We start from the raw sequence: 25,320 nt of genomic DNA, 5'->3' as shown, positions 1-25,320 counted from the left end.
ATAAACACCTTCTGGTTGTCGTCTCTTTGTTTCAGATCACTAAGGCTTTCAAAATGGGTTAAAGGTTTGAAAATATTGCATAAATTACATTTGACTGAAATGCTTGTATTGAAACATTTTGCATCTATGATAAAACTTTCATGGACTTCTACATTAACTGTTCCCTCCTGGTGGAATGACCTGCCCAACTCAATCCAAGCAGCTGAGTCTTTAATATTTTCAAGAAACGGCTGAAAGCACATCTCTGTCCTCTTCATTTGACCCTAGCACTCTCTATTCTAATAGTTAGAGGGAAGTATTTTCTATCTTTTTCTATTCTTTCTATTTGTTTTCTTTTTCTTTTTTATAAAATCTAAATAAGAAAACAAACAAAAAAACATGCTACCTGAACTGTTAGATGAAGCCCCGCCCACAAACTCCGCCCCCTACTTTCCTCTTTTTGAAACACTATGATATGGTCACCCTAAACTATACAGAGCTATACAGGCACAATGTCATTCACAAACCTCAAAATCTGTCAATTTTATTCTCTTTTTCCCTCATGTGTTGTCTATTAAAGACGCAGAGAGTTTTTCGAAGGAAGTCTGATGACTCTGGGAGTGGAATTAGAAGCGACACAATCTGTAAGTCATTTAATAAAACAATTAAATAAAACACTTTTCTTCCACACACATCAGACTGAGAGTTCCTCATGCCTGCTTTTATATCAGTTTCAGTCTCGTTTTTATCTTGGTTTATCGTTTAGATAGACTTATTCAGTAATCATTATTATTATTAGAGATTGTACAGTAGGTTATTCCTTTTTCAGAAACATTTTAATAAAGCTAAAGTACATGTCTTAAAACAAAATGTATGATTAAAAATGTAATGAAAAAAATAAAAGTAAAAAATTGCAATAAAAATAAGGAATAAAAGTGATAGGTGTATAATAAAATACATATACAAAATAAACCATGCAGGACCTGGATTACAGGTGATACTGTTGTAATTAATGTTCAGCTTCTTGTTCAGTTAGTTTCGCTTCATAAGAACGATTTTTTTTCCCTTTCAGAGTGACTGTAGCTGCTGATTTGCATCTTATGAATCACCAAGAAAATAAAATAGATAAAAAAAAAATCTTTACTGTTCTACTGAAGAAAAAAGTAATCTTCATCATTAATGTCCTGAGGGTGAGTTCATTTACAACAAATTTGTCTATTTGGGTGAACTATCCTGTTAAAACGATGATGAATAAACACTTAAAATATCTTCTTTCATGTTCCACAGATGAAAGAAAGTTCTGTAGGTTTGTAATTGTTATTTTTGGATGAAGGATCTCTTAAATTGTTGCTCAAAGATTCAAAGGTTTTGGTTCAGTCTTGTTTTTCAGCATCATCTGCGATGACCAGCGCTTCCATCTGTCTGTAGCTATGGCCCGTGTTTTCATAAATCACGTCTTCTGATGCCGGTGAGGATGTGTCCGTGATCTTTGCTGTCATGTCTGGTTTTTTGGGCTCTGTCTCAGATGTTGAGGTGTTGTTCTCTGTGTCTGTGTCTCCTGCAGGACAGTGTTGGACCGCAGCATATTCACTGGTCAGCGAGGCAAGGCCCATGATCTCTCCTGACGGCGGGTCAGCGTTTGTGAAGTCGATGGAGGAATAATGAAGGGATTCAGGTGCACTCGGTGCGGTGGATGACAGCATGCCTTTATTGGTGTAAACAGACTCACTGTCATTATCCAGAGAAACGGCCTGATGGAGAAGAAACGGCAAAATGAGTGAAGATCTGCTGAACGACTGTCTGTAATGTCTTTGAGAATGAATAACTCACTGTTTGAGTCAGAATGAATCCAGATGTGTCGTCTTCTCTGGTTTCTGAAGGTTTTTCTTTCCTTCTTCTGAAAAACATGTTTTCACATCATCAAATAAAAAAGTATACTTCTATATAATCTCAGTAAGTATTACAAATCCTCATCAGTCTCATCAGAACAATTAATGTTCCAGGATTATTATAGTTAACTTAAACTACAACCAAAACCATTTTTAAAGTCTAAAGTCTATATTTGATTTCAGCAAGTTTCTGAAGCAACAATTTAACTTATTTTAAAGGGTTAGCACACCCAAAAATGAAAATTAGGCTGTGTTTTACTCACCCCCAAAGCATCCTAGGTGTATATGACTTTCTTCTTTCAGATGAATCCAGTCAGAGTTCTTTTAAAAAAACAAATTTAAAAGAACTTTGCAGGAAAGTAATCTATTTTATTTAATCTATTTTATTTTCTTCACTTTGCTGGTGTCTTGTATGACAATGTATTACTGCCACCTATCTGTCAAATGGACCATTGACACTCGTAATTGAGATTGTAGATAGAGTGTCAATGGTCCATTTGACAGATAGGTGGCGATAATACATTTATAAGTCTGCGATCCGCCATAAAGCAAGAAGAAGAAAAAGAAGAAGAAGAAGAAGAAGAAGAAGAAGAAGAAGAAGAAGAAGAAGAAGAAGAAGAAGAAGAAGAAGAAGAAGTAGAAGACGAATCAAGCCCTGGCTGTTGAGAACGTGCCAAGGACAGTTCAGAAATTGTGGTGTATCAGAGGTAAAAAAAAACTATATAAATACTGTTCAGTTTCCTGCACAGACTGATCGTTTTGTGTCTTTACTCATCAATGTATCATCACAAGCTGCAGTGTTTAATTTGGCTGTGTTTGCGTATGTTTTTTTGACTCTCAAAGCCGTGATTCCCATTCACTTTCATTATATGACTGACAGACTGCAATGGTTTGAGTTAAAAATCTTTGTTTGTGTTCTACTGAAGAAACAAAGTCACCTACATCTTGGATGCCCTGGGGGTAAACAGCCAAACATCAAATTTTCATTTTTGGATAAAGTATCCCTTTAATGAATAAAATAGTTTGTAGAACCCTTCAATACAGTTGGTAAATATTTTTATATTATATTTGGGGGAGAGTGGGGGACTAGACACAGTCTCAGAAAAATATTTGCAGGAATCTCATTTTTCATGCGATCTCCTTCAGATTTGAAATAGAAACTCATGAGACATGTGACTTTCAACCCATTCCTTTTCTAGTTTGCATCAGGACTGATTTCATGTTTTTTTATATCAAATAAAAAACTAATTCACTCTGGTAAAAAAAAAATCAAGTCACTTCAGTGTCTATAACTTCTAATATTTTCGAGCATTATCAACTCTGGTTGATAAAAAAGTAAAGCCCAAAGGGTCTTCTTTCCAAAGACACCAAAATTTGTTTGTAACACACTGAAGTAAGGAACTGTTACAATTTTAAGTTAGGTAGAACACTTTCAACTTGAGTCCCATAATGGGGGGTGCTGGTGAAAATATTTTAAATGTACTAAATAGCAATAAAACTAAAAATACACAAAATTACAAACAAATTATTATTTTATTTTATACTATTTCACTTTAGTTTTAGTAATTTGTTGTGTTTTTGTAATCTTTATTAGTTTAATAAAGTATTAAAGTATAAAGTATTAGTATTTTATTTCAGTTAAGATTTATTTGTTTTAAAAAGTATTTATACTTTATTTGTTTTAAAAAGTATATATATATACATACAGGTGCTGGTCATATAATTAGAGTATCATCAAAAAGTTGATTTATTTCACTAATTACATTCAAAAACTGAAACTTATATTATATTCATTCATTACACACAGACTGATATATTTCAAATGTTTATTTCTTTTAATTTTAATTTTGATGATTATAACTGACAACTAAGGAAAATCCCAAATGATATATATATAGCTTAGCTTTATCTCATCATATATTACACCGGTTTTGTGATTATCATGTTTTGTTCCCACCGTTCATAGCAGAGTGTCAGGATGCAAGAGATCATCATCACTGAGGCTCCGACAGCAGCTCCGAGCAGCACCGACGGATGATGGAAACCTGCAAAACAGTGTTTTGTTGCTCAGAGGTTAGTCTTTCATAGTTCAGCAGATCTCAGATGTGACATTGCCATTATTACATACTGAACATAATAATTTATCTACAGTAGTTTTTTTCAGTTTTTAAGCTACTTCTTTTTCACATGGATAAAGACATCATTTGTGATCTTTCTTGTTGATCAGCTGAAGCTGTTGTTGTGTTTCTCACGTGTGTCTTGTGGCGGTGGGACGAACTGAAACTGTTGACTGGCGCTGCTGTATTTGTTTGTGCTGAAACACTGCAGGATGTTCGTGTCTGTGAGGGACTGATGGATGTTCAGGACGCTCTTCACTCCTGTGCTTCCTAACGTCTCCTCACTGATGGAGGTTTCTGTAGAGTTAGTGATCACACGTCCAGACAGACGCCACTCTAGTGTAGGACAGGGATTCCCATGAGCCTCACAGACACACTCCGTTACACTGCTTCGACTGCAAGAGCTGGAGATATTGGGTGCAACTGAAAGAGAAAATATAATCGTTATGATACAGAAGATCTTGATGGTCTCTAAAGTGTAAAATATGTTAACAGCAAGTTCCCTTACTGTGAAAAAGAATACATCTAACAGGACATTTCATGTAATTTTACAGTAAAATACTGTTAAATATACAGTTTTTAGAAGTGGATCATCTTATTTAATTTAATTTAATTAATTTAATTTATAATTCAGTGTTTTATGGTGGTTGTCAGTATATTATAAGGAAACAACAAAATATATATTAGTATCTCAGTAAGTTGCTATATTAACATATTTATTCTGTAAATTTAAGTTTGGTTCTCTGTAGATGGATTACAAATGTGTTCGTGACAAAATAAACCAAAAACATAACCTTGAGTTAATGGTTTGCTAAAGTAGAAAAGAGGAATAAGCCAGAATGATTAAGCAACTATAAGGTCCGTCTACAAAACACCACACTGCCGTTATTGTGCTGAAGAACTCATTTTACTCTTCTGTCTACAGTAGTACTCGGTTATAAAAAGTCCTTAATTGATGTAATTCACCTAAAAATAAACCTTACACTACGTCCTACGTCATCCGCCGGAATGGTGTTATTGTGAATGTGCGTACGACAGTTAGCAGAAGCTAGAGATTACTGTGTATAAAGTTTTTAAAATGTATATTTTTCTTACAAAAACACATCGCTTCACTACAGGAGGCCTTTATTCACCCCCCGGAGCCATGTAAGGCACTTTTTATGATGGATGGATACACTTAATTGGACTCCTTTTGGACTATTGAAAAATAACACCCATTGACTGCCATTATAAAGCTTGGAAGTCTGATTGGACTCTGATTTTATTCGTCTGAAAGAAGAAAGTCATATACACCTAGGATAGCTTGAGGGTGAGAAAATCATGTGGTGATTTTAATTGTTTGGGTGAAATATCCCTTTAATGTGCTGCATCTAATGCTGTCGGTTGCCACAGAAAATAAGATTGACTCGTACCCCGAGTGTTTGATCACTGCATTGGCTTTATAGAAGAGCTGCCATCAGTTTCTTGTAATTTCACTGGTTCAAGTGCAGTTGTGTATCGAAACCTTGCATTTCAAAATGCTGTAGTGTAACTTTAACATGTTGCTCTGTAACAAAATCATTTACAAAAGGGCAACTAAATTTCCTTCTCTCTTCTCAAATGCATTTTCTGTAAATCAAGTTGTTTTTCGCAGTGCTACAGCCATCTCACAGCTTTTCTTTGTTATTTTTTATTATCAGGGATCAGATTAAGTTAATCAGATTACATTAATTTGCGGTCTGTGTTTTTACTCTCACTGAACATCCAGCTGAATTGTAGCATTGCAGTGGCCATGCTGGTTTTGAGTTTTACAGCCATACTGTGCACCGTGTGTAGGGTTTGTCACAATGTAGGTGTGATTATATCCAGTCTGGAGGAGCTCAAACTGAGACCATGTCTCTCTGTACCAGGTGTAGTTCACTGCTGGGTTTGCATCACTGCTGCAGATCAGAGTCACTGAACGACCCTCCAGAACTAAACCAGCTGGATTTATCTCCACCCATGTGTTTTTAGGAGCATCTAAACGAATAGAAAAAAATGTAGACAAGCACAGTATGTAGTCATATTTTACAATCTATTATTTCATAGGATTTCGATTCAAACGGTATACGGTTAAATTTGATTTATTTAACAATTTGATTTTGCATTATTTAAGTGCATTCACAGGATTTTTTTTTAATGCTTAGTGAAGGGGCAAATTAAACAGCTGCCTTAATGGTTAGAGAATCATAGGTTACAAGAAAAAAAAAACCTTATCCATTTGTTAGATGTTGGTTTAATGAAGCCATGGCATATATAGAAATTTATGTAAGCCAAGATTTTAAAGAGCTTAAAAGGAATTAAGTATAGGCTAACATTTTGTCACACCTAATGGCAATTTTAGGATGGTTTCATATACTACAAAAAATTATTTAAATTTTCTGCACAGAATAAAGTAGAAAATATAATTGTTTCTGTACTGTAATAATGTCAATTAGCACTGCATCATTAATAAATTGTATTCATTTCTTATTTTCTTAACGTTAAATCAGTTCATTTTCATTGCTTTTTATTCAGATTCGCTGCAGATATCTGGCACGTCTTTGAGCGCGAGATCACTTCTCTTTCAGTGAGAAAACTTCATTTCATTTTCATTAAATAAAATACTATAGTATTTAAATTTTCCTCTCCATCGGCGAATGATGATTCTGATGATTCATTTTTTCTAATAAAATGTATTGCTATGCATTTAACACTCACATTTTTTTAACATAGACTTTATAGTGCACGTTCCAAACTTACATTTTTATAATTCATGAATGAAAACATTTTGTAACATGATATTGATGTACCATTTACATGGTAATGCAATGTCTGATTTTAAAATGGGTGTTAAAGGATGAATTTTGAGATTTTAAGTTTTCAGTTGATATATAATTTCTGATGATTTCTAAAAATGTGATGGAGAAAAAGGCAACGAAGAAGTCTTTTTTTTTAACAAAGGAACTCTTGTCATAAATTGATCTATTACTTTTCCTACATAATTTTTAATAAAAAAACATTGGTAAAATATATATTTGGGAGTCTTAGACCTTTCCAACGATATATAGTTTGTCAAGATTAGATTAGATTTCATTGTAATATAGTGAAGTAAATGTAGGCGTCCAGTATACGGGACGGGGTGACAGTTAAAGGGTTTAAATTAGTTTAATATGCTATATCGATTAAAATAGAAGCATAAGAACATTTTGATTTTTAAATAATTTCAATCAAACATTGGTGAAATCCAATTATGTCAGGTTTATGGTAATTAAGCAGGGTTATGCAACTTTATGTAATGATTAATAAGTTACTTTAAGGATTCAGTTTCACTGATAATTTAAATTTCAGTTTTTAAAATAATGTTTAATTGTTCACCTTGGCCCTTATTTCTGTCAAAGGAGAAAGGAAACATGGTACCTTTTATTCTAAAAGATTAAAACATTGTACAGTCTAAAAACATTAAATTATAAGATAAAATAGCTCTGAAATTTTAGATACATTTTGAAGTATCACCACAGACTTCATATTGCAAGTTACTATAGAGTCTGTGTTGTTACCAGGAAATACAGAACACCACAGACGAATCAGCCTAAACCCAGACCTTTCTGAAATAGAGGTCATGATGATTTTAAGATCTGGGGACATTTTGGAAATATTAATAATTATGTACATATTAAAATGTTGATTTATATGTCACATCTGCAAGTTATCAACATAACACCACAGACACTATTAAAGTGTGAAAAAGTGTGAAAAAGTGTGAAAATTGTCAGAAATTGAGCTAACTTTAAGAAAATTAATAAGAAAGAGTGCAGCTCTCAGATCAACCAGCACCAGCAATGACCTTTACACACAGGAAGTAGTCCAAATAGAACACTTTGTGTTTAAAATGTTATATTGTTGCAATAACATTCCATGATAGCTATCTGAGGTACGGCGTATTTTGATACCAATGCAATCTCTCAAACTCATTTAAATATGTGTTTTAAAACAAAAATGTAACTGTTAACAGAGAACAAATTGTGTTGACCCAGCAACAGACGCTACTTTCATAAATCTGATTATCAAATAAACCTCCCGCTCTTATTTCAAGGTGGTTTTTAATCCTGTGGGTATTTTAACAGTTTCCTTCGTACATTCAGTTTAACAACATTGTTAAACACATTTATCATTCAATGGAACTGTGCGAATGCTTTATACAAATAAATTTTGGCTCTGTTCATGCAATAAATGCACAGCCTTGGACTGCTCAAGTCGTCGGTGTGACTGAGAACCATTGACAAACTACAGAAAAGTAAAACTGCTTCACTTTAGCATTACTGGAAACGAGTACTAAAGTGAGATCACACATCAGCTGCTCAAAATATCTGTCAGTAAGAGGAACTGAGTGTGAGCTCAATCCTGTGACAGTGACAGGTGGTAAATAGTGCAGCACGTGAAGGAGAGATGAGAGGCATGAACACTGTTCAACATCTCCATTAATTTGTGCTTGTAGTAGTTTAATGATTATATATTTTGAAAGCACTGAATCACTATAGAAATTGCAGTTCATTTGATTCTTAGCCTTTTAAATTGATTAATGTCAGAAACCGCGCATTCTCAATTCAAAAATCATGTTTCAAGATCAATGCATCTTCAGGGTTTGTAATCGATGCATCAAGAAATCGAGTGAATCGTTAGGCTGCACCCCTACAGTACTCGTAACACTCACACTGGACGTCCAGCAGCACTGATGACTTCTGTGTGCCGTGTTTGTTCTCAGCTGTACAGTAGTATCGTCCGCTGTGTGTCGGGTCGGTGTTGTTGATGGTCAGGTTTGGTCCGGTCTGAACTGGATTCAGAGGTCTCTCAGTGTCTCTGTACCAGGTGTAGTTCACTGCTGGGTTTGCATCACTGCTGCAGATCAGAGTCACTTTTTTGCCCCTCATCACTGAGCTGGAGGGAAGCACTGACAAAGATGTGTTTTTTGGAGCATCTGAAAAAAGACAAAAAAGACGTGCAATGTATGAGTGATTTAACACTGCACGTTTAAACCTCTCTATTTTAGACTCCCACTGAACGTCCAGCAGATCACCATGTACTTCCGCTGGACTCTCAGCTGATTACAAATGTGATCCTGGACCACAAAGCCAGTCTTTAGTATCAGTTTTTCAAAGTTTTCAGAGTTGAAGCTGGATAAATAAGCTTTCCATTGATGTATGGTTTATAAGGATCGGGCAACATTTGGCCAAGATACAACTATTTGAAAATCTGTAATCTGAGGGTGCAAAAAATCTAAATATTGAGAAAAGTTGTCCAAATGAAGTTCTTGGCAATGGGTATTACTAATGAAAAATTAAGTTTTGATATATTTATGGTAGGAAATTTACAAAATATGGAACATGATCTTTACTTAATATTCTAATGATTTTTGGCATAAAAGAAAAATTTATGATTTTGATCCATACAATGTTTTTTGGCTATTGCTACAAATATACCCCAGTGACTTAAGACTGCTTTTGTGCTCCAGGGTCACTGGACGTCCAGAAGAGTAACAAGTATTTAGTATTATGACTTTTTTTGTTTTTGTTTTTTATAATAGGAAAGTCATGTCCTCAGTGTATCTGCTGTCTGGAGAAAATGAAAACTCTTATGTTCACTTTTACCTTCAGGTACAAAACACCTGCATTGCTTACGAGACATTACTACGATGCCCGTAAGGTGACTTGTTCGGTTTACTTAGTTTTGTCGTGGCCACGAAATAACTCATGGGAACGTGATATTATTTTGTGGGAACGTCATATTATGTCGTAGCCTCGAGATGCTATGTTGAGGGAACGACATGTTATTCTCGTAGCCACGAGTTTAATGCGTAAACAAACCTGCGTGACCATAGCAACCTGGGATTATCAGAGATGGATTCATTCATATTTTATTTTGAATTAAGTTATTATTATATTAACTAAATGCTTTGGCTAACGGGCTGTATTACATGTGATTGTCAGCATTCAAATGAAGTTTATCATAAATAAATATTACATAAAGTGCATAATAAAATATAAAAACTTTTTTTATCCATCCAGTCTTGTAAGTCCATAAACTGATAGTCTTTCCCCCGTAATATGTGTACATTATTATTATTATTAGCCTATTATTATTGTTTTTTTTTTGTTTATATTCTTTTTTTTTTTTTGCTTCAATTTCGATCTCTTTACTTAACATTCTGAATACTTTTGTAAATAATAGCGTACTGTAAATGCTCGACATTAACATAAAATGTCAATGTAAATGCATAAATTTTATATGGATAAATAATATAATAATTTCTTAATTCAAAATAAAATATGAATGAATCCATCTCTGATAATCCCAGGTTGCTATGGTCACGCAGGTTTGTTTACGCATTAAACTCGTGGCTACGAGAAAAACATGTCGTTCCCTCAACATAGCATCTCGAGGCTACGACATAACATGACGTTCCCACAAGTTAATATGACGTTCCCACAAAATAATATCACGTTCCCATGAGTTATTTCGTGGCCACGACAAAACTAAGTAAACCGAACAAGTCAACTTACGGGCACCGTACATTTCTATCTCTACAGCTTCTTGATTGTGGAGAAAATTGCAGACAGCGTAGAACTGGCTGAGGGCAGAAATATGATAATATGGGACAGTCTGTCAGCGATCGTGGGCGGGGCTTGAGCAATATGATGTCATACTGATCAGAAAATCAAAACAGCTTCATAATTGAGACTGTTTATGTTTTTTGGGGATAAAAGAAAGGATTTTTATCATTGTAGGGTGGTTGTTTCCTCACACTGCTAAGATAGATTTAAATGCAAACACCATGTAAAAGGGAATTTTGCATCCGATGTCCACTTTAACACTCACACTGGACGTCCAGCATCACTGATGAGTTCTGTGTGCCGTGTTTGTTCTCAGCTGTACAGTAGTATCGTCCGCTGTGTGTCGGGTCGGTGTTGTTGATGGTCAGGTTTGGTCCGGTCTGAACTGGATTCAGAGGTCTCTCAGTGTCTCTGTACCAGGTGTAGTTCACTGCTGGGTTTGCATCACTGCTGCAGATCAGAGTCACTGAATGACCCTCCAGAACTAAACCAGCTGGATTTATCCTCACAGATGTGTTTGTAGGAGCATCTAGTGGAGAAGAAAATGCTTCAGGCCATTCCAATATATATGGTTAATTTTTTACACATAAAAAATAATAATAATTAAGTCTTTAACAATATGAAATAACACTAATGGAATTGTGCGAAATGTATAGTGAAAAAAAACATGCTTTTCAAATAATACTGAAGGAGTTCACATTAACACTGCATAATTATTGCTGTTTTAATATATATAATATTACATGTGTTATATTTCATATTTGATATATAATGCCTAAAAGCTTAAGTCTAATATTCTAATGATTGTGGAAAAATGAGTTAAGACTAGGGGTTGCACAGACTAATCGACTTGTCGACTTCAATGCTCTGCCATGACAATCTTCTACTCACTCTCGAAGCATCCTAGGTGTGTGCAACTTTCTTCTTTCAGAATAATCCAATCTGAGTTATATTAAATTATAAGATTCTTCCAAGCCTTTCAATGGGGGTTAGCCAGTGTTTGTTGTCAACAGTTCAGAAGATGTCAAATAAAGTGCGTGCATCTGTAATAAAACGCCCTTCACACGGTTCTGGGGGGTGAATAATGGCCCCTGTAGCGAATCCATGGGTTTTTGCAAGATACATACCCAGATTTCAAATGTAATAAACACTTTCTTTCTCACTTCTGCTGACTCACTTCACTTCTCACTTTATTTGAAACTTCTGACAACAAACACCCACTTACCCCATTGAAAGGCTTGGAAGAGCAATGGCAATTTTTAATATAACTCCATTTGAATTATTCTGAAAGAATAAGGTCACATACACCTAGGATGCTTCGAGGATGAGTAGAAGATTGACAAATTTTTATTTTTGGGTGAACTAACCGTTTAAGCTTGACTTCAACTAGTCGCTGGTCCCATAGAGGGCGCAACAGGATAATAAATCTTTGAAGGACTTTCACATTTACACTCCGTTAACAAACAGTTAAAATGACAAATAAATGTATACTTCGAAAGCTCCACAAGAAATGTGTTGATTATATTACTGGATGCTTGAAATTAAATGGGAGAATGCACAATCTAAACAGTTTATTGTACAGGTAAGTTAATCGCTGTTCTAATCTAATGCGCTGATGCACTGTAATGCACACATGTGCACTTGTGGTCTTGCAGACTTACAATGGCCGAGCACTCACTTTGCAACCATAATCAAAGTAGGCTACTCTCTCAATACTCAAATCAAAGCCCAAACAGAAACTCAAATTTTCTTCAAGCATGATACAGAGCTAAGAGATGGTTGTAACTACACATCCTGTTATAGTGTGCATACTTATTACAGTCTAGATATTGTATGCAGCCTAATTTGCATGCATCAGAGATCCGCACCGCTCTCAAACTGCTGGAATTGAAATTGCGTTTTAATGCTTGTGAACATCCTTTTTAGTTTCACTTTCGCAATTGGGAAAGGGAGTCACTATTACTAGAAAGACGCTGCCGTGTAGCATTAATTCACACATGCAGTCGCTCTCAATAATGCATTTATATACATGTAATCTTTACTGTGCTATATATTTATATCTTATCTAAAACAAGCAGAAAGCAGTGAGCAATAAAATGACACAAAGGCAAAAGAACTGATAAAAATGAGCTGTTATGAGCAATAGCCATCTGGGCAGCGCTGTGTCATCATGCCATAGCTGTGAACAAGGGGTTTGTCACAGCTCCAGACTTATTTGTTCATTAATGACGTCATCAGCGACTAGTCGATTTCGACTCGACTTTAATCAAAGAAAAGTCAACTTTAAAAAATCAGAAGTCAACCCCTAGTAAAGACTCGTAGCACTCACACTGGACGTCCAGCAGCACTGATGAGTTCTGTGTGCCGTGTTTGTTCTCAGCTGTACAGTAGTATCGTCCGCTGTGTGTCGGGTCGGTGTTGTTGATGGTCAGGTTTGGTCCGGTCTGAACTGGATTCAGAGGTCTCTCGGTGTCTCTGTACCAGGTGTAGTTCACTGCTGGGTTTGCATCACTGCTGCAGATCAGAGTCACTGAACGACCCTCCAGAACTAAACCAGCTGGATTTATCTCCACCGATGTGTTTTTAGGAGCATCTAGTGGAGGAGAAAATGCTTCAGGCCATTCCAATATATATGGTTAATTTTTTACACATAAAAAATAATAATAATTAAGTCGTTAACAATATGAAATAACACTAATGGAATTGTGGGAAATGTATAGTGAAAAAAAACATGCTTTTCAAATAATACTGAAGGAGTTCACATTAACACTGCATAATTATTGCTGTTTTAATATATATAATATTACATGTGTTATATTTCATATTTGATATATAATGCCTAAAAGCTTAAGTCTAATATTCTAATGATTGTGGAAAAATGAGTTAAGACTAGGGGTTGCACAGACTAATCGACTTGTCGACTTCAATGCTCTGCCATGACAATCTTCTACTCACTCTCGAAGCATCCTAGGTGTGTGCAACTTTCTTCTTTCAGAATAATCCAATCTGAGTTATATTAAATTATAAGGCTCTTCCAAGCCTTTCAATGGGGGTTAGCCAGTGTTTGTTGTCAACAGTTCAGAAGATGTCAAATAAAGTGCGTGCATCTGTAATAAAACGCCCTTCACACGGTTCTGGGGGGTGAATAATGGCCCCTGTAGCGAATCCATGGGTTTTTGCAAGATACATACCCAAATTTCAAATGTAATAAACACTTTCTTTCTCACTTCTGCTGACTCACTTCACTTCTCACTTTATTTGAAACTTCTGACAACAAACACCCACTTACCCCATTGAAAGGCTTGGAAGAGCAATGGCAATTTTTAATATAACTCCATTTGAATTATTCTGAAAGAATAAGGTCACATACACCTAGGATGCTTCGTGGATGAGTAGAAGATGGACACATTTTTATTTTTGGGTGAACTAACCGTTTAAGCTTGACTTCAACTAGTCGCTGGTCCCATAGAGGGCGCAACAGGATAATAAATCTTTGAAGGACTTTCACATTTACACTCCGTTAACAAACAGTTAAAATGACAAATAAATGTATACTTCGAAAGCTCCACAAGAAATGTGTTGATTATATTACTGGATGCTTGAAATTAAATGGGAGAATGCACAATCTAAACAGTTTATTGTACAGGTAAGTTAATTGCTGTTCTAATCTAATGCGCTGATGCACTGTAATGCACACATGTGCACTTGTGGTCTTGCAGACTTACAATGGCCGAGCACTCACTTTGCAACCATAAACAAAGTAGGCTACTCTCTCAATACTCAAATCAAAGCCCAAACAGAAACTCAAATTTTCTTCAAGCATGATACAGAGCTAAGAGATGGTTGTAACTACACATCCTGTTATAGTGTGCATACTTATTACAGTCTAGATATTGTATGCAGCCTAATTTGCATGCATCAGAGATCCGCACCGCTCTCAAACTGCTGGAATTGAAATTGCATTTTAATGCTTGTGAACATCCTTTTTAGTTTCACTTTCGCAATTGGGAAAGGGAGTCACTATTACTAGAAAGACGCTGCCGTGTAGCATTAATTCACACATGCAGTCGCTCTCAATAATGCATTTATATACATGTAATCTTTACTGTGCTATATATTTATATCTTATCTAAAACGAGCAGAAAGCAGTGAGCAATAAAATGACACAAAGGCAAAAGAACTGATAAAAATGAGCTGTTATGAGCAATAGCCATCTGGGCAGCGCTGTGTCATCATGCCATAGCTGTGAACAAGGGGTTTGTCACAGCTCCAGACTTATTTGTTCATTAATGACGTCATCAGCGACTAGTCGATTTCGACTCGACTTTAATCAAAGAAAAGTCAACTTTAAAAAATCAGAAGTCAACCCCTAGTAAAGACTCGTAACACTCACACTGGACGTCCAGCAGCACTGATGAGTTCTGTGTGCCGTGTTTGTTCTCAGCTGTACAGTAGTATCGTCCGCTGTGTGTCGGGTCGGTGTTGTTGATGGTCAGGTTTGGTCCGGTCTGAACTGGATTCAGAGGTCTCTCAGTGTCTCTGTACCAGGTGTAGTTCACTGCTGGGTTTGCATCACTGCTGCAGATCAGAGTCACTGAACGACCCTCCAGAACTAAACCAGCTGGATTTATCTCCACCGATGTGTTTTTAGGAGCATCTAGTGGAGGAGAAAATCATTCAGGTGATTACTTTATAATTTACAGCATTAATTATAGATGATCATTCAGCACAGATTGAAATAACTCCTGTCTTACACTGAACGTGTAGCAGACGAGACTCTTGTGTTGTGTTCTGCTTCTGTATCTGGTGTGTTGCAGTGCAGGTGAAAGTGACTCTGTGATGACGGTGAGAAACAGTGAAGTTCAGATCAGAGATGATCTCAGTTTGGCTCTGATACTGTCGTCCTGTGACGCTCTCGATGAGAGACGAGCTCCATGTGAGAGATGATGGACGAGACGGACAGAAGATCTTAGTAGAGCAGCGCAGACTCACTGAACTTCCCTCAATCATCTCCTGCTGATCCGGAAAGATGCTCAGTGTAGGTTTGGGTGGAGATCCTGAAACAGACAGAGATATTACAAGATAATGTTGATTATCATATACAGTGATGAAGGTATATATTGTACAGTAGTAGATTGCTTTTTCATGTCCAGTCACACTATAGAAGCAGCATGAACAATATGACACTCACCTGAGACGACAATTTGAACTTGAGAGTATTGTTCTGTGTAGCTATATTTCAGTTTACCACTGGTTTCGATTCTGAAGAAATATGACCCATTATGACTCTGATCAACATTATCGAAGCGTGTGGTGCAGTTTTTCTGTGTAGCAGTGCCAAATATTTCTCCTTTTAACCGTCCAGTGTTGGGGCTGCTGGAGTCAAACATTATAACACGAGGGTTTCCATCTTTATACCACATTCTCTTTGCTCTGTCAGTGAGGTCAGCTTCATATTGTTGTTCAATATCAAATGTGCAGGGGATGAAAACACAGGATCCTTTCTGAGCTTCTACTTTATTCGGCAGATTGATATTAGCGCCACACAAAACACCTAAAACAAAGACAAACAGATCGAAGGAAGTAAACGATCAGAGGATACAAGCAGAACACACTTCTGCAGAACTTATTGCTCTTTATCTCATGAAGGTCATGAAAGTGCTTTCATAATAATAATTAATCTTGTTAAACAGAGGAATAATCTAAGAATGAGACCTTGTATCAGAGATCCAGTGAGGAGGAACGTCACCAATGTTTCCATCATTTACATTCACCTTACAGCAGAATAAACAGCAAATGAAGACATTTTATAGAAGGAAAAAAGCTGAAATGTAGGAGCTGTTTTTGATTGTTTATCCTATGCACCTATCGATCATCTACAGGTGTGTGAGGGTCATTGTTGATTGATAGGATGAAAAAATATTTTATTGCGTATGAATTTACAGCTCTTGTTGGTATAATCTCATTATTTCTAGAATTAAGTTTTAGATTTTTTTATTTATAGATATTTACATACAGAACAATGCTAAAGATTTTAAAAACAGGTCATTCTTATCTTGAACATGTTTCAAACCTTAACGTTTCAGAATCTGAAAGCTACAGGAGTAAGTGTGAGTTTGAGTGTGTTGTGTGTAAATGTCTTACCAGAGAAGAGAGTTGAAGACAGAGCTCAAGCTGACGCTTCTACACTGAACGGAGGGAGAACTGTGTGTGAAAACGACACAATTTAGCTCATATTAGAGATTCACCACTTCTCCTTTAGACAGAACTCAGTAACAGTAGCCAGGCTGAGAAATATGCAAATCAGTCTGAAGCTTACTGAATATTCAACACATTTCTTTATATCTGATGGAAACAAATCATGTCAGATCCAGTGTTCATGTTGATAATAATTCTCCATATTCAGTAATACTTGTTGAATCACATTAAAAGCTAAATCCAAGAACACTATGTGCAGGAAACATGCTTTTTTCTTTTTCTCATCTTTTGCATTTCTTACTTCTTTGAGATATTATACTGTATCTCAATATTGTGTTTCGGTAATATTTCTCATGTTCTGAATTCAGTTTAACAGTTTACTTCAAATAAGGAAGGTTTTCTTGCCCAAGATACTGACAGAAGCTGAAAGCAGGAGAGATTTCAGCGGGACACTGCTGTCTGTTTGTAAGGTGTCTGTGTCTAAAGTCAGCAATACGAGCAGCTCACTTCTACAGCATTTAATTATTCCTGTACAGTAAGTGTGATACTGTAAACATTTACATTTAGACATTTGACAGAATAATCTTAGAGGCAATAAATAATTGTGTTTTGTTTTGTAATATGAAGAGTCTGTCACAGAGCTGTCATCTGTAATATCTGAACTGAAACTGAAAGTGTTTTCATGTTGTCAATGATCTGAAAGTGAAGTCGCTTCTGTCTCTAGTGGAGCAGATGGAAACTGCACATCAGTTCCTGTGATTACAACAAGAAACACTCACCACCAGAGGACACCAGACTGGTATTTTATCTGCTTAGATATGGAAATAGTGATTTTAATAACAATTTTTTTTTAAATAGAAACTTTATTTGTAAATGCTGAACATCCATAACGTTGAAAATTTACAGTTCTGAATATCAAATTCTTTACTCAAATGCCAAATGTCCACAATTGTGTAAGCTTGAAATATCTGAATGGCATTCATAAATGCCGAACGTCCACAATGTTGTGAACGATATTCTAAGCACAATTCTTTATTCATTAATGCTGAATGTCCAAAACTCCGGCATTAAAAGAGCAAATTTATAACATTGCTGCTTGTAAACTTGAATCCAAGTTAAAAAGTTCAGAATAATATTTAGAGAATATATATTTTTTAATAGAATTGAATTTTCATTTCATGCTGACTTGAAGCCTTAACTGGGTAGAAATCTTGAAACTTGTCAGAAAAAAGTGATGTTTTACCAATATTTTTTTTCGAATTCCAAAAGAGCAGATAGGCCTATTTATTTGTGAGACTGTGTCAAATGTTTACTTTATTTATATGCGTTATGTTTATTCCTTCACCATACTAGAGGGTGACTATATGGTGACTATATGTCCTCTTTTCCCCGGACATGTCCTCTTTTTGGACCTACAAAATTGCGTCAGGCGGAGATTTCTTAATCTGCAAAATGTCCAGGATTCGTCTGTTTTCTCTGACCATTGCTGCGTGGTCCCACAACGTGTTTCGCTGCAGTGACTTTCGTGTCCACTTCTTCAAACTTTCTAATATTGTATAATTTTGGCGCATCAGGAGCTGCTTAGGATGCAAGGCAAGGCAAGTTTATTTATATAGCACATTTCGTACACAATGGTAATTCAAAGTGCTTTACATAAAAGAAAGTAAAATAATCATGATGAAAAATAATAACAAAAATAAAACAAGCAATTTTAAAAACTTTTAAAATATTTAAAACATTTAATTCAAATGAATTTAAAAACAGTTAAAAAATGATTTTACATAAAAAGAAAACAGTGAAAATATATTGCAATCAGTTCGGAAATTGCACAGTGCTCATTCAATAAATGCACAGCTAAACAGATGAGTTTTAAGTCTAGATTTAAATGTGACTAGTGTTTTAGCACATCTGATCTCTTCTGGAAGCTGATTCCAACTGCGGGCGGCATAGTAACTAAAGGAGGACTCCCCTTGTTTTGTGTGAACCCTTGGTATTTCTAACTGACTCGATCCTAATGATTTGAAAGCTCTGTTAGGTTTATATTCAGTGAGCATATCTGCAATATATTTCAGTCCTTGGTCATTTAGTGACTTATATACGAGTAAAAGTACTTTAAAGTCAATCCTAAATGTAACTGGAAGCCAGTGTAAGGACCTGAGGATTGGTGTGATATGCTCAGATTTTCTGGTTCTAGTCAGAATCCTGGCAGCAGCGTTCTGGATGAGCTGCAGCTGTCTAATGGTCTTTTTGGGAAGGCCGGTGAGGAGCCCATTACAATAGTCCACCCTGCTGGTGATAAAGGCATGAACAAGTTTCTCCAAGTCTTGACTGGAAACAAAACATCTAATTCTTGCAATGTTTTTTAAATGATAGTATGCTGATTTAGTTACTGCTTTGACATGACTACTGAAACTAAGGTTTGTCTCCAGAATCACACCAAGATTCCTGACTTGATTTTTAGTTGTTTGACCCCTAGAGTCAAGGTATGCATTCACCTTGAAAACTTAATCTTTGTTTCCAAATGCAATGACTTCAGTTTTTTTCCTTGTTTAACTGGAGAATGTTCTGGCACATCCAACTAATAATTTAATCAATGCATTGGCAGAGGGAGTCAATGGGGCTCTAGTCATTTGAAGATAAGGCTAGGTAAATCTGGGTATCATCAGCATAGCTGTGATCGGCAATTTGGTTCTCATTATTTGACTTAGTGGATATACAGGCTAAACAAGAGCGGTGCAAGAATTGAGCCTTGTGGGACTCCGCATGTCATGGACGTCCACTTAGACTTATGCTCTCCTAGACTCACATACTAGCCTCTCCCTTCTAAGTATGACCTGAAACAGTATTTGTTCATTTGATTAAAAACTACCTTTTCTATAATTTTGCCTATAAAAGGAAGATTAGATATTGGTCTAAAATTGCTCAAAATGGTGTTATCAAGATTGCTCTTTTTCAGGAGGGGCTTAACAACTGCAGTTTTCAGGGAGTTTGGAAATGTCCCAGAGAGAAGTGAGGTGTTCACCACTTCTAAAAGATCTGCTTCTAAGCAGTTAAGCACGCTTTTGAAAAAAGATGTGGGAAGTGTGTCAAGACAGCAGGTTGATGATTTTAGGTGCTGCACTATGTCTTCCAGAATTTTGCTATCAATTGCTTCAAAAATAGACATAGTATCTTTTTGATATTGTGGCCGAATCTGTCTGACCTCTGCATTACTTGAGGATGTGCTAATCGCCTTCCTGATATTAATGATCTTCTCAGAAAAGATGTAAGCAAACTCATTGCATTTGCTGTCTGATAGCATTTCACTGGGAATCTGACTTGGGGGTTTGTCAGTCTCTCAAAAGTGGCAAAAAGAGTACGAGTGTATTTTTAAGTTACTGTTTATAAGGTTTGAGAAGAAATTCTGTCTAGCTGTGGCTAGTTTCACATTAAAAGCATGAAGGCTGTCTTTATAGATGCTATAGTGAATTTCAAGTTTCGTCTTCCGCCACATCAACTCGGTTTTTCTGCATTGTCTTTTCATAGTCTGAACTGCTGTCGATCTTCTCCAAACTGATTTCTGTCTGTTTGTTTTCTTACTGACTGTTATTGGAGCAATATCATCAATAACATTCTTAACTTTTGAGTTAAAGGAATCAAGGAGAATATCAACAGAGATGCAGAAATGCTTGGTGTTAAAGATATAGCCTCCATAAATAGTACACTTGTGTTCTCGTTAATGCATCTCCTTCTGACAGAAACAGATCTAGATTCAGTTGTAGCAGAGATCAATATATCAAAGAAAATACAGAGGTGATCAGATAGTACTACGTCCTTAATAACAATGGATGAAATGTTTAGACCCCTACTGATGATTAAATCTAGAGTGTGTCCACCTTTGTGTGTTGGTACATGCACATGCTGAATCAGGTCAAAAGTGATTAGAACCGTTATCATTTCTTTTGTAGTTTTGTTTTCTGCATTATCTATGTGAATATTAAAATCCCCTGCAATAGCAAAACAGTCACACTCTGAGGAAATCATTGATACAATTTCTGTGACCTCTTCAACAAAGGCTGGAGAGTGTTTTGGAGGCCTGTAAATAATAATAAACAGAATGCATGGAGCACCTTTCAGCACAATCCTTAGATATTCAAAAGACAAGTACTGACCAAATTACACTTGCTTGCATTGATAGACATCTTTAAATAGAGCAGCTACACCTCCACCTCTCCTAACAGTCCTGCAGACACTCATGTAAGTGTAGTTAGGAGGGACTGCTTCATTTAGGACTGTTGCACTGCAGCTGTCTTCTAGCCATGTTTCATTTAGAAACATAATATCCAGATTGTTTGTGGTTATAAAGTCATTGATTAGAAATGATTTATTTTTTAGTGAGCGAATGTTTAAAAGTGCTAGCTTGATGGCAGTGCTTTGTGTCTTTACATCAATCTTAGTTTGATGCATAATAGGCCGCAGATTAGATGAGTTTGCCCTTCGGCTTGAGAAGGCCTTAGACTTTCTATCATGTGATAAAACTGAAATATAGAAAGCTACAGGCACACTGGGTTCCGCTTGTTCTGTAAGCATTTGTGAAAGTTGCTGTTATTATAGCGGGGACCCGACACATATCACTGAGAGCTGCCATCAGTTGTTTTTGGTTCACCTTCAGCAGATACAGGGTTTGGGCCCTGGTGTTGTGGCAGCGGTCGGAGAGACCTCACAGGAGCAGGGGCCACAGGCTTTGGTGGTTGGGGGGCCCGCCGTTTTTTTTGTTGATATCTGAGGGCTAGCAGCGAATGAGTGAGAGAGTTTAGTACCAGCATACACCAATTCCTCCATTTTCTGTGAGAAGCACAGAAGTGGAGATGCTGTAGAGAGGGATAATGTGTCTGGTGAGATGGGCTGTGTCTCTGGTGTTTCTGGTGGCTGTGATGTGTTGTCCTGGCTTCCCTGGCTGTTTTCCAGAAAGCCGTCCTTGGGTGCTGAATCTTGTAGCTGTTTTGATATATCACGGCCTGTCTGTGAGGAGCTCTGTGGGCAGGGCTCAGCCGGGATAGTGTCCATCGATGCGGTGTATTTAAATGTTTTTTTTAATGAGCGTTAGCGCTGTTTACTTTCACTTTCGATTTCAGATCGAATTTCGATCGACTTCGATTTCAGTGTCTCTTCCATCACATCACTGCTTGCAATTAACTCCCTCATCCAACCCCAACTCCACCAACTGAACCTGTAATCTAACTTTGTTCTTTCTTTACAGTCTCTTCATTGGAAGCAGTCTCTATAACATTCATTTACAACTCATGTAATTGTGAATTGTAATTATGTATGCTTATAATGGTTCTGTTCTGTACCCCAGGGGGGTTTGTCTTGCTGCTCTCCCCACTCTGTTTAATCATGGCTGCATGGACAAGTGTGTGGAGCATTGCCCAGAACATAACCATACCGCCAACACTAAATGTATGCAATATAATTGTCATAAATATACTTGACGGTAGTGGTCCTGATTGAACTGTATCCTTATGAGGATTGTCAAGCAAAATTGATTCAAGAATTTTAGTGAAGGAATGGACTGAGGCTGGAGTCAAGACATCAAGAGCCACCACACACAGACGTGTCAATGACTTTGCTGAACCACAGACAATGTCAGAGGCGTCTTACCTGGGCTCAGGAGAAGAAGAACTGTACTGTTGCCCAGTGGTCCAAAGTCCTCTTTTCAGATGAGAGCAAGTTTTGTATTTTATTTGGAAACCAAGGTCCTAGAGTCTGGAGGAAGGGTGGAGAAGCTCATAGCCCAAGTTGCTTGAAGTCCAGTGTTAAGTTTCCACAGTCTGTGATGATTTGGGGAGCTGCTGGTGTTGGTCCATTGTGTTTTTTGAAAACCAAAGTCACTGCACCCATTTACCAAGAAATGTTTGAGCACTTCATGCTTCTTTCTGCTGACCAGCTTTTTGAAGATGCTGATTTCATTTTTTCAGCAGGATTTGGCACCTGTCCACTGCCAAAAGCACCAAAAGTTGGTTAAATGACCATGGTGTTGGTGTGATTGACTGGCCAGCAACCTCAGCAGACCTGAACCCCAGAGAGAATCTTTGGGCTATTGTCAAGAGGAAGAGGAGAAACAAGAGACCATACAATGCATATGAGCTGAAGGCCAATGTCAAAGAAACCTGGGCTTCCAGACCACCTCAGCAGTGCCACTAACTCATCTCCTCAATGCCACACTGAATTGAGGCAGTAATTATAGCAAAAGGAGCCCCTACCAATTACTGAGTACATGTACTGTAAATGAACATACTTTCCAGAAGGCCAACAGTTCAGTAAAAATATTTTTTTATTGGTTTTATGAAGTATTCTAATTTGTTGAGATTGTTGAGGTTTTTGTTAAATGTGAGCCAAAATCATCACAATTAAAAGAACCAAAGACTTAAAGGGTTAGTTCACCCAATAATCAAAATTATTTAATTAATAACTCACCCTCATGTCGTGCCAAACCAGTAAGACCTCCGTTCATCTTCGTGACATCAGAGGGTCAGTTAGAATTTTTTGAAGCATCGAAAATACATTTTGGTCCAAAAATAGCAAAAACTATGACTTTATTCAGCATTGTCTTCTCTTCTGTGTCTGTTGTGAGAGAGTTCAAAACACAACAGTGTAGCGATATCCGATTCGCGAACGAATCATTCGATGTAACCAGATCTTCTTGAACCAGTTCACCAAATCGAACTGCATCGTTTTAAACGGTTCGCGTCTCCAATACGCAGTAATCCACAAATGACTTAAGCTGTTAACTTTTTTAATGTGGCTGACTCCCTCTGAGTTCAAACAAACCAATATCCCGGAGTTATTCATTTACTCAAACAGTACACTGACTGAACTGCTGTGAAGAGAGAACTGAAGATGAACACCGAGCCGAGCCAGATAATGAACAAAAGACTGACTCGTTCTCGAGTCAAGAACCGTTTCTGTCAGACGCGTCCGATTCGAGAACCGAGAAGCTGATGATACTGCGCATGTGTGATTCAGCGTGAAGCAGACCGACACACAGAGCGTCTGAACCGAACTGATTCTTTTGGTGATTAATTTGGACTGATTCTGTGCTAATGTTATGAGCCCAGGTAAACCGAAGGTTTGCAGTCATCGCCAATGACGCCATTATGTCGAGCGCAAAAGAACCGGTGAACCGTTTTCTTCAACCGGTTTATTGAATCGAACTGTCCGAAAGAACTACTGGTGATTCGAAAACCGATGCAACCGGTTCTTGACTCGTGAACGAGTAAATTTGTTTCATTCATTATCTGGCTCGGCTCGGTGTTCATCTCTCTCTTCACAGCAGTTCAGTCAGTGTACTGTTTGAGTAAATGAATTACTCCGGGATATTGGTTTGTTTGAACTCAGAGGGAGTGTCAGCCACATTAAAAAAGTTAACAGCTTAAGTCATTTGTGGATTAATGCGTATTGGAAACGTCAGTTCGATTTGGTGAACTGGTTCAAAAAGATCCGGTTACATCAAATGATTCCTTCGCGAACTGGATATCGCTACACTGTTGTGTTTTGAACTCTCTCACAACAGACACAGAAGTGAAGACAATGCTGAATAAAGTCGTAGTTTTTGCTATTTTTGGACCAAAATATATTTTCGATGCTTCAAAAAATTCTAACTGACCCTCTGATGTCACATGGACTACTTTGATGATGTTTTTCTTACCTTTCTGGACATGGACAGTAGACCATACACACAGCTTCAATGGAGGGACTGAGAGCTCTCGGACTAAATCTAAAATATCTTAAACTGTGCTCAGAAGATAAACATTTTTAATTACATAATTTTAATTTTACATTAAATAAAGGAACTTCTCCACGACATTCTCATTTATTGAGAAGCACCTGTATACTGTTAGACACAGCCCCACCCACAAACTCCGCCCCCTTTTTTCCTCTTTTTGAAACACTATGATATGGTTACCCTAAACTATACAGAACTATACAGACACAATGTCAATGTCAAATATGTGAATTTTATTCCAGATTTCTCTTTTTCCCCCCATGTGTTGTCTATTAAAGACGCAGAGAGTTTTTCGAAGGAAGTCTGATGACTCTGGGAGTGGAATTGGAAGAGACACAATCTGTAAGTCATTTAATAAAACAATTAAATAAAACACTTTTCTTCCACACACATCAGTTCCTCATGCCTGCTTTTATATCAGTTTCAGTTTCGTTTTAATCTTGGTTTATCATTTAGATAGATTTATTAAATTATTATTATTATTAGAGATTGTAGGCTATTCCTTTTTCAGAAACATTTTAATAAAGCTAAAGTAGATGTCTTAAAACAAAATGTATAATTAAAAATGTAATGAAAGAAATTAAATAAAAAATTGCAATAAAAATGTATATATTTGAATAGGAAATAAAAGAGTGATAGGTGTATAATAAAATACATATAAAAAATAAACCATGCAGGACTGGATAACAGGTGATACTGTTGTAAATAATGTTCAGCTTCTTGTTCAGATCGTTTCGCTTCATAACGATGACTTGTGTTTTCAT

The 25,320-nt window shown here is 36.7% G+C and overlaps 1 protein-coding gene and 1 long non-coding RNA gene across 2 annotated transcripts in view; one reads left to right on the top strand and one right to left on the bottom strand.

The window, feature by feature from the left end:
- Positions 1-1,214: 1,214 nt before the first annotated feature.
- LOC132098636 (myelin-associated glycoprotein-like) overlaps positions 1,215-25,320 on the bottom strand; it is an 82,276-nt gene continuing 58,170 nt past the window's right edge. Inside the window, exons 4-5 of the mRNA XM_059504708.1 lie at positions 1,810-1,876; positions 1,215-1,730 (exon numbers count right to left, since the gene is read on the bottom strand). Coding sequence (XP_059360691.1) covers positions 1,353-1,730; positions 1,810-1,876 — 445 coding nt within the window. The 3' untranslated portion in view covers positions 1,215-1,352. The remainder of the gene's footprint in view (positions 1,731-1,809; positions 1,877-25,320) is intronic.
- On the top strand, positions 3,839-24,904 carry LOC132098637 (uncharacterized). Its single transcript, XR_009422955.1, has 3 exons — positions 3,839-3,941; positions 17,516-17,590; positions 24,835-24,904. It is a non-coding gene; the product is annotated as an uncharacterized LOC132098637 (long non-coding RNA).

This window comes from Carassius carassius, chromosome 22 (genome assembly GCF_963082965.1).
Source record: "Carassius carassius chromosome 22, fCarCar2.1, whole genome shotgun sequence".
NCBI classification, from domain to species: Eukaryota; Metazoa; Chordata; class Actinopteri; order Cypriniformes; family Cyprinidae; genus Carassius; species Carassius carassius.
This window is presented reverse-complemented; position numbering and strand designations above follow the sequence as displayed.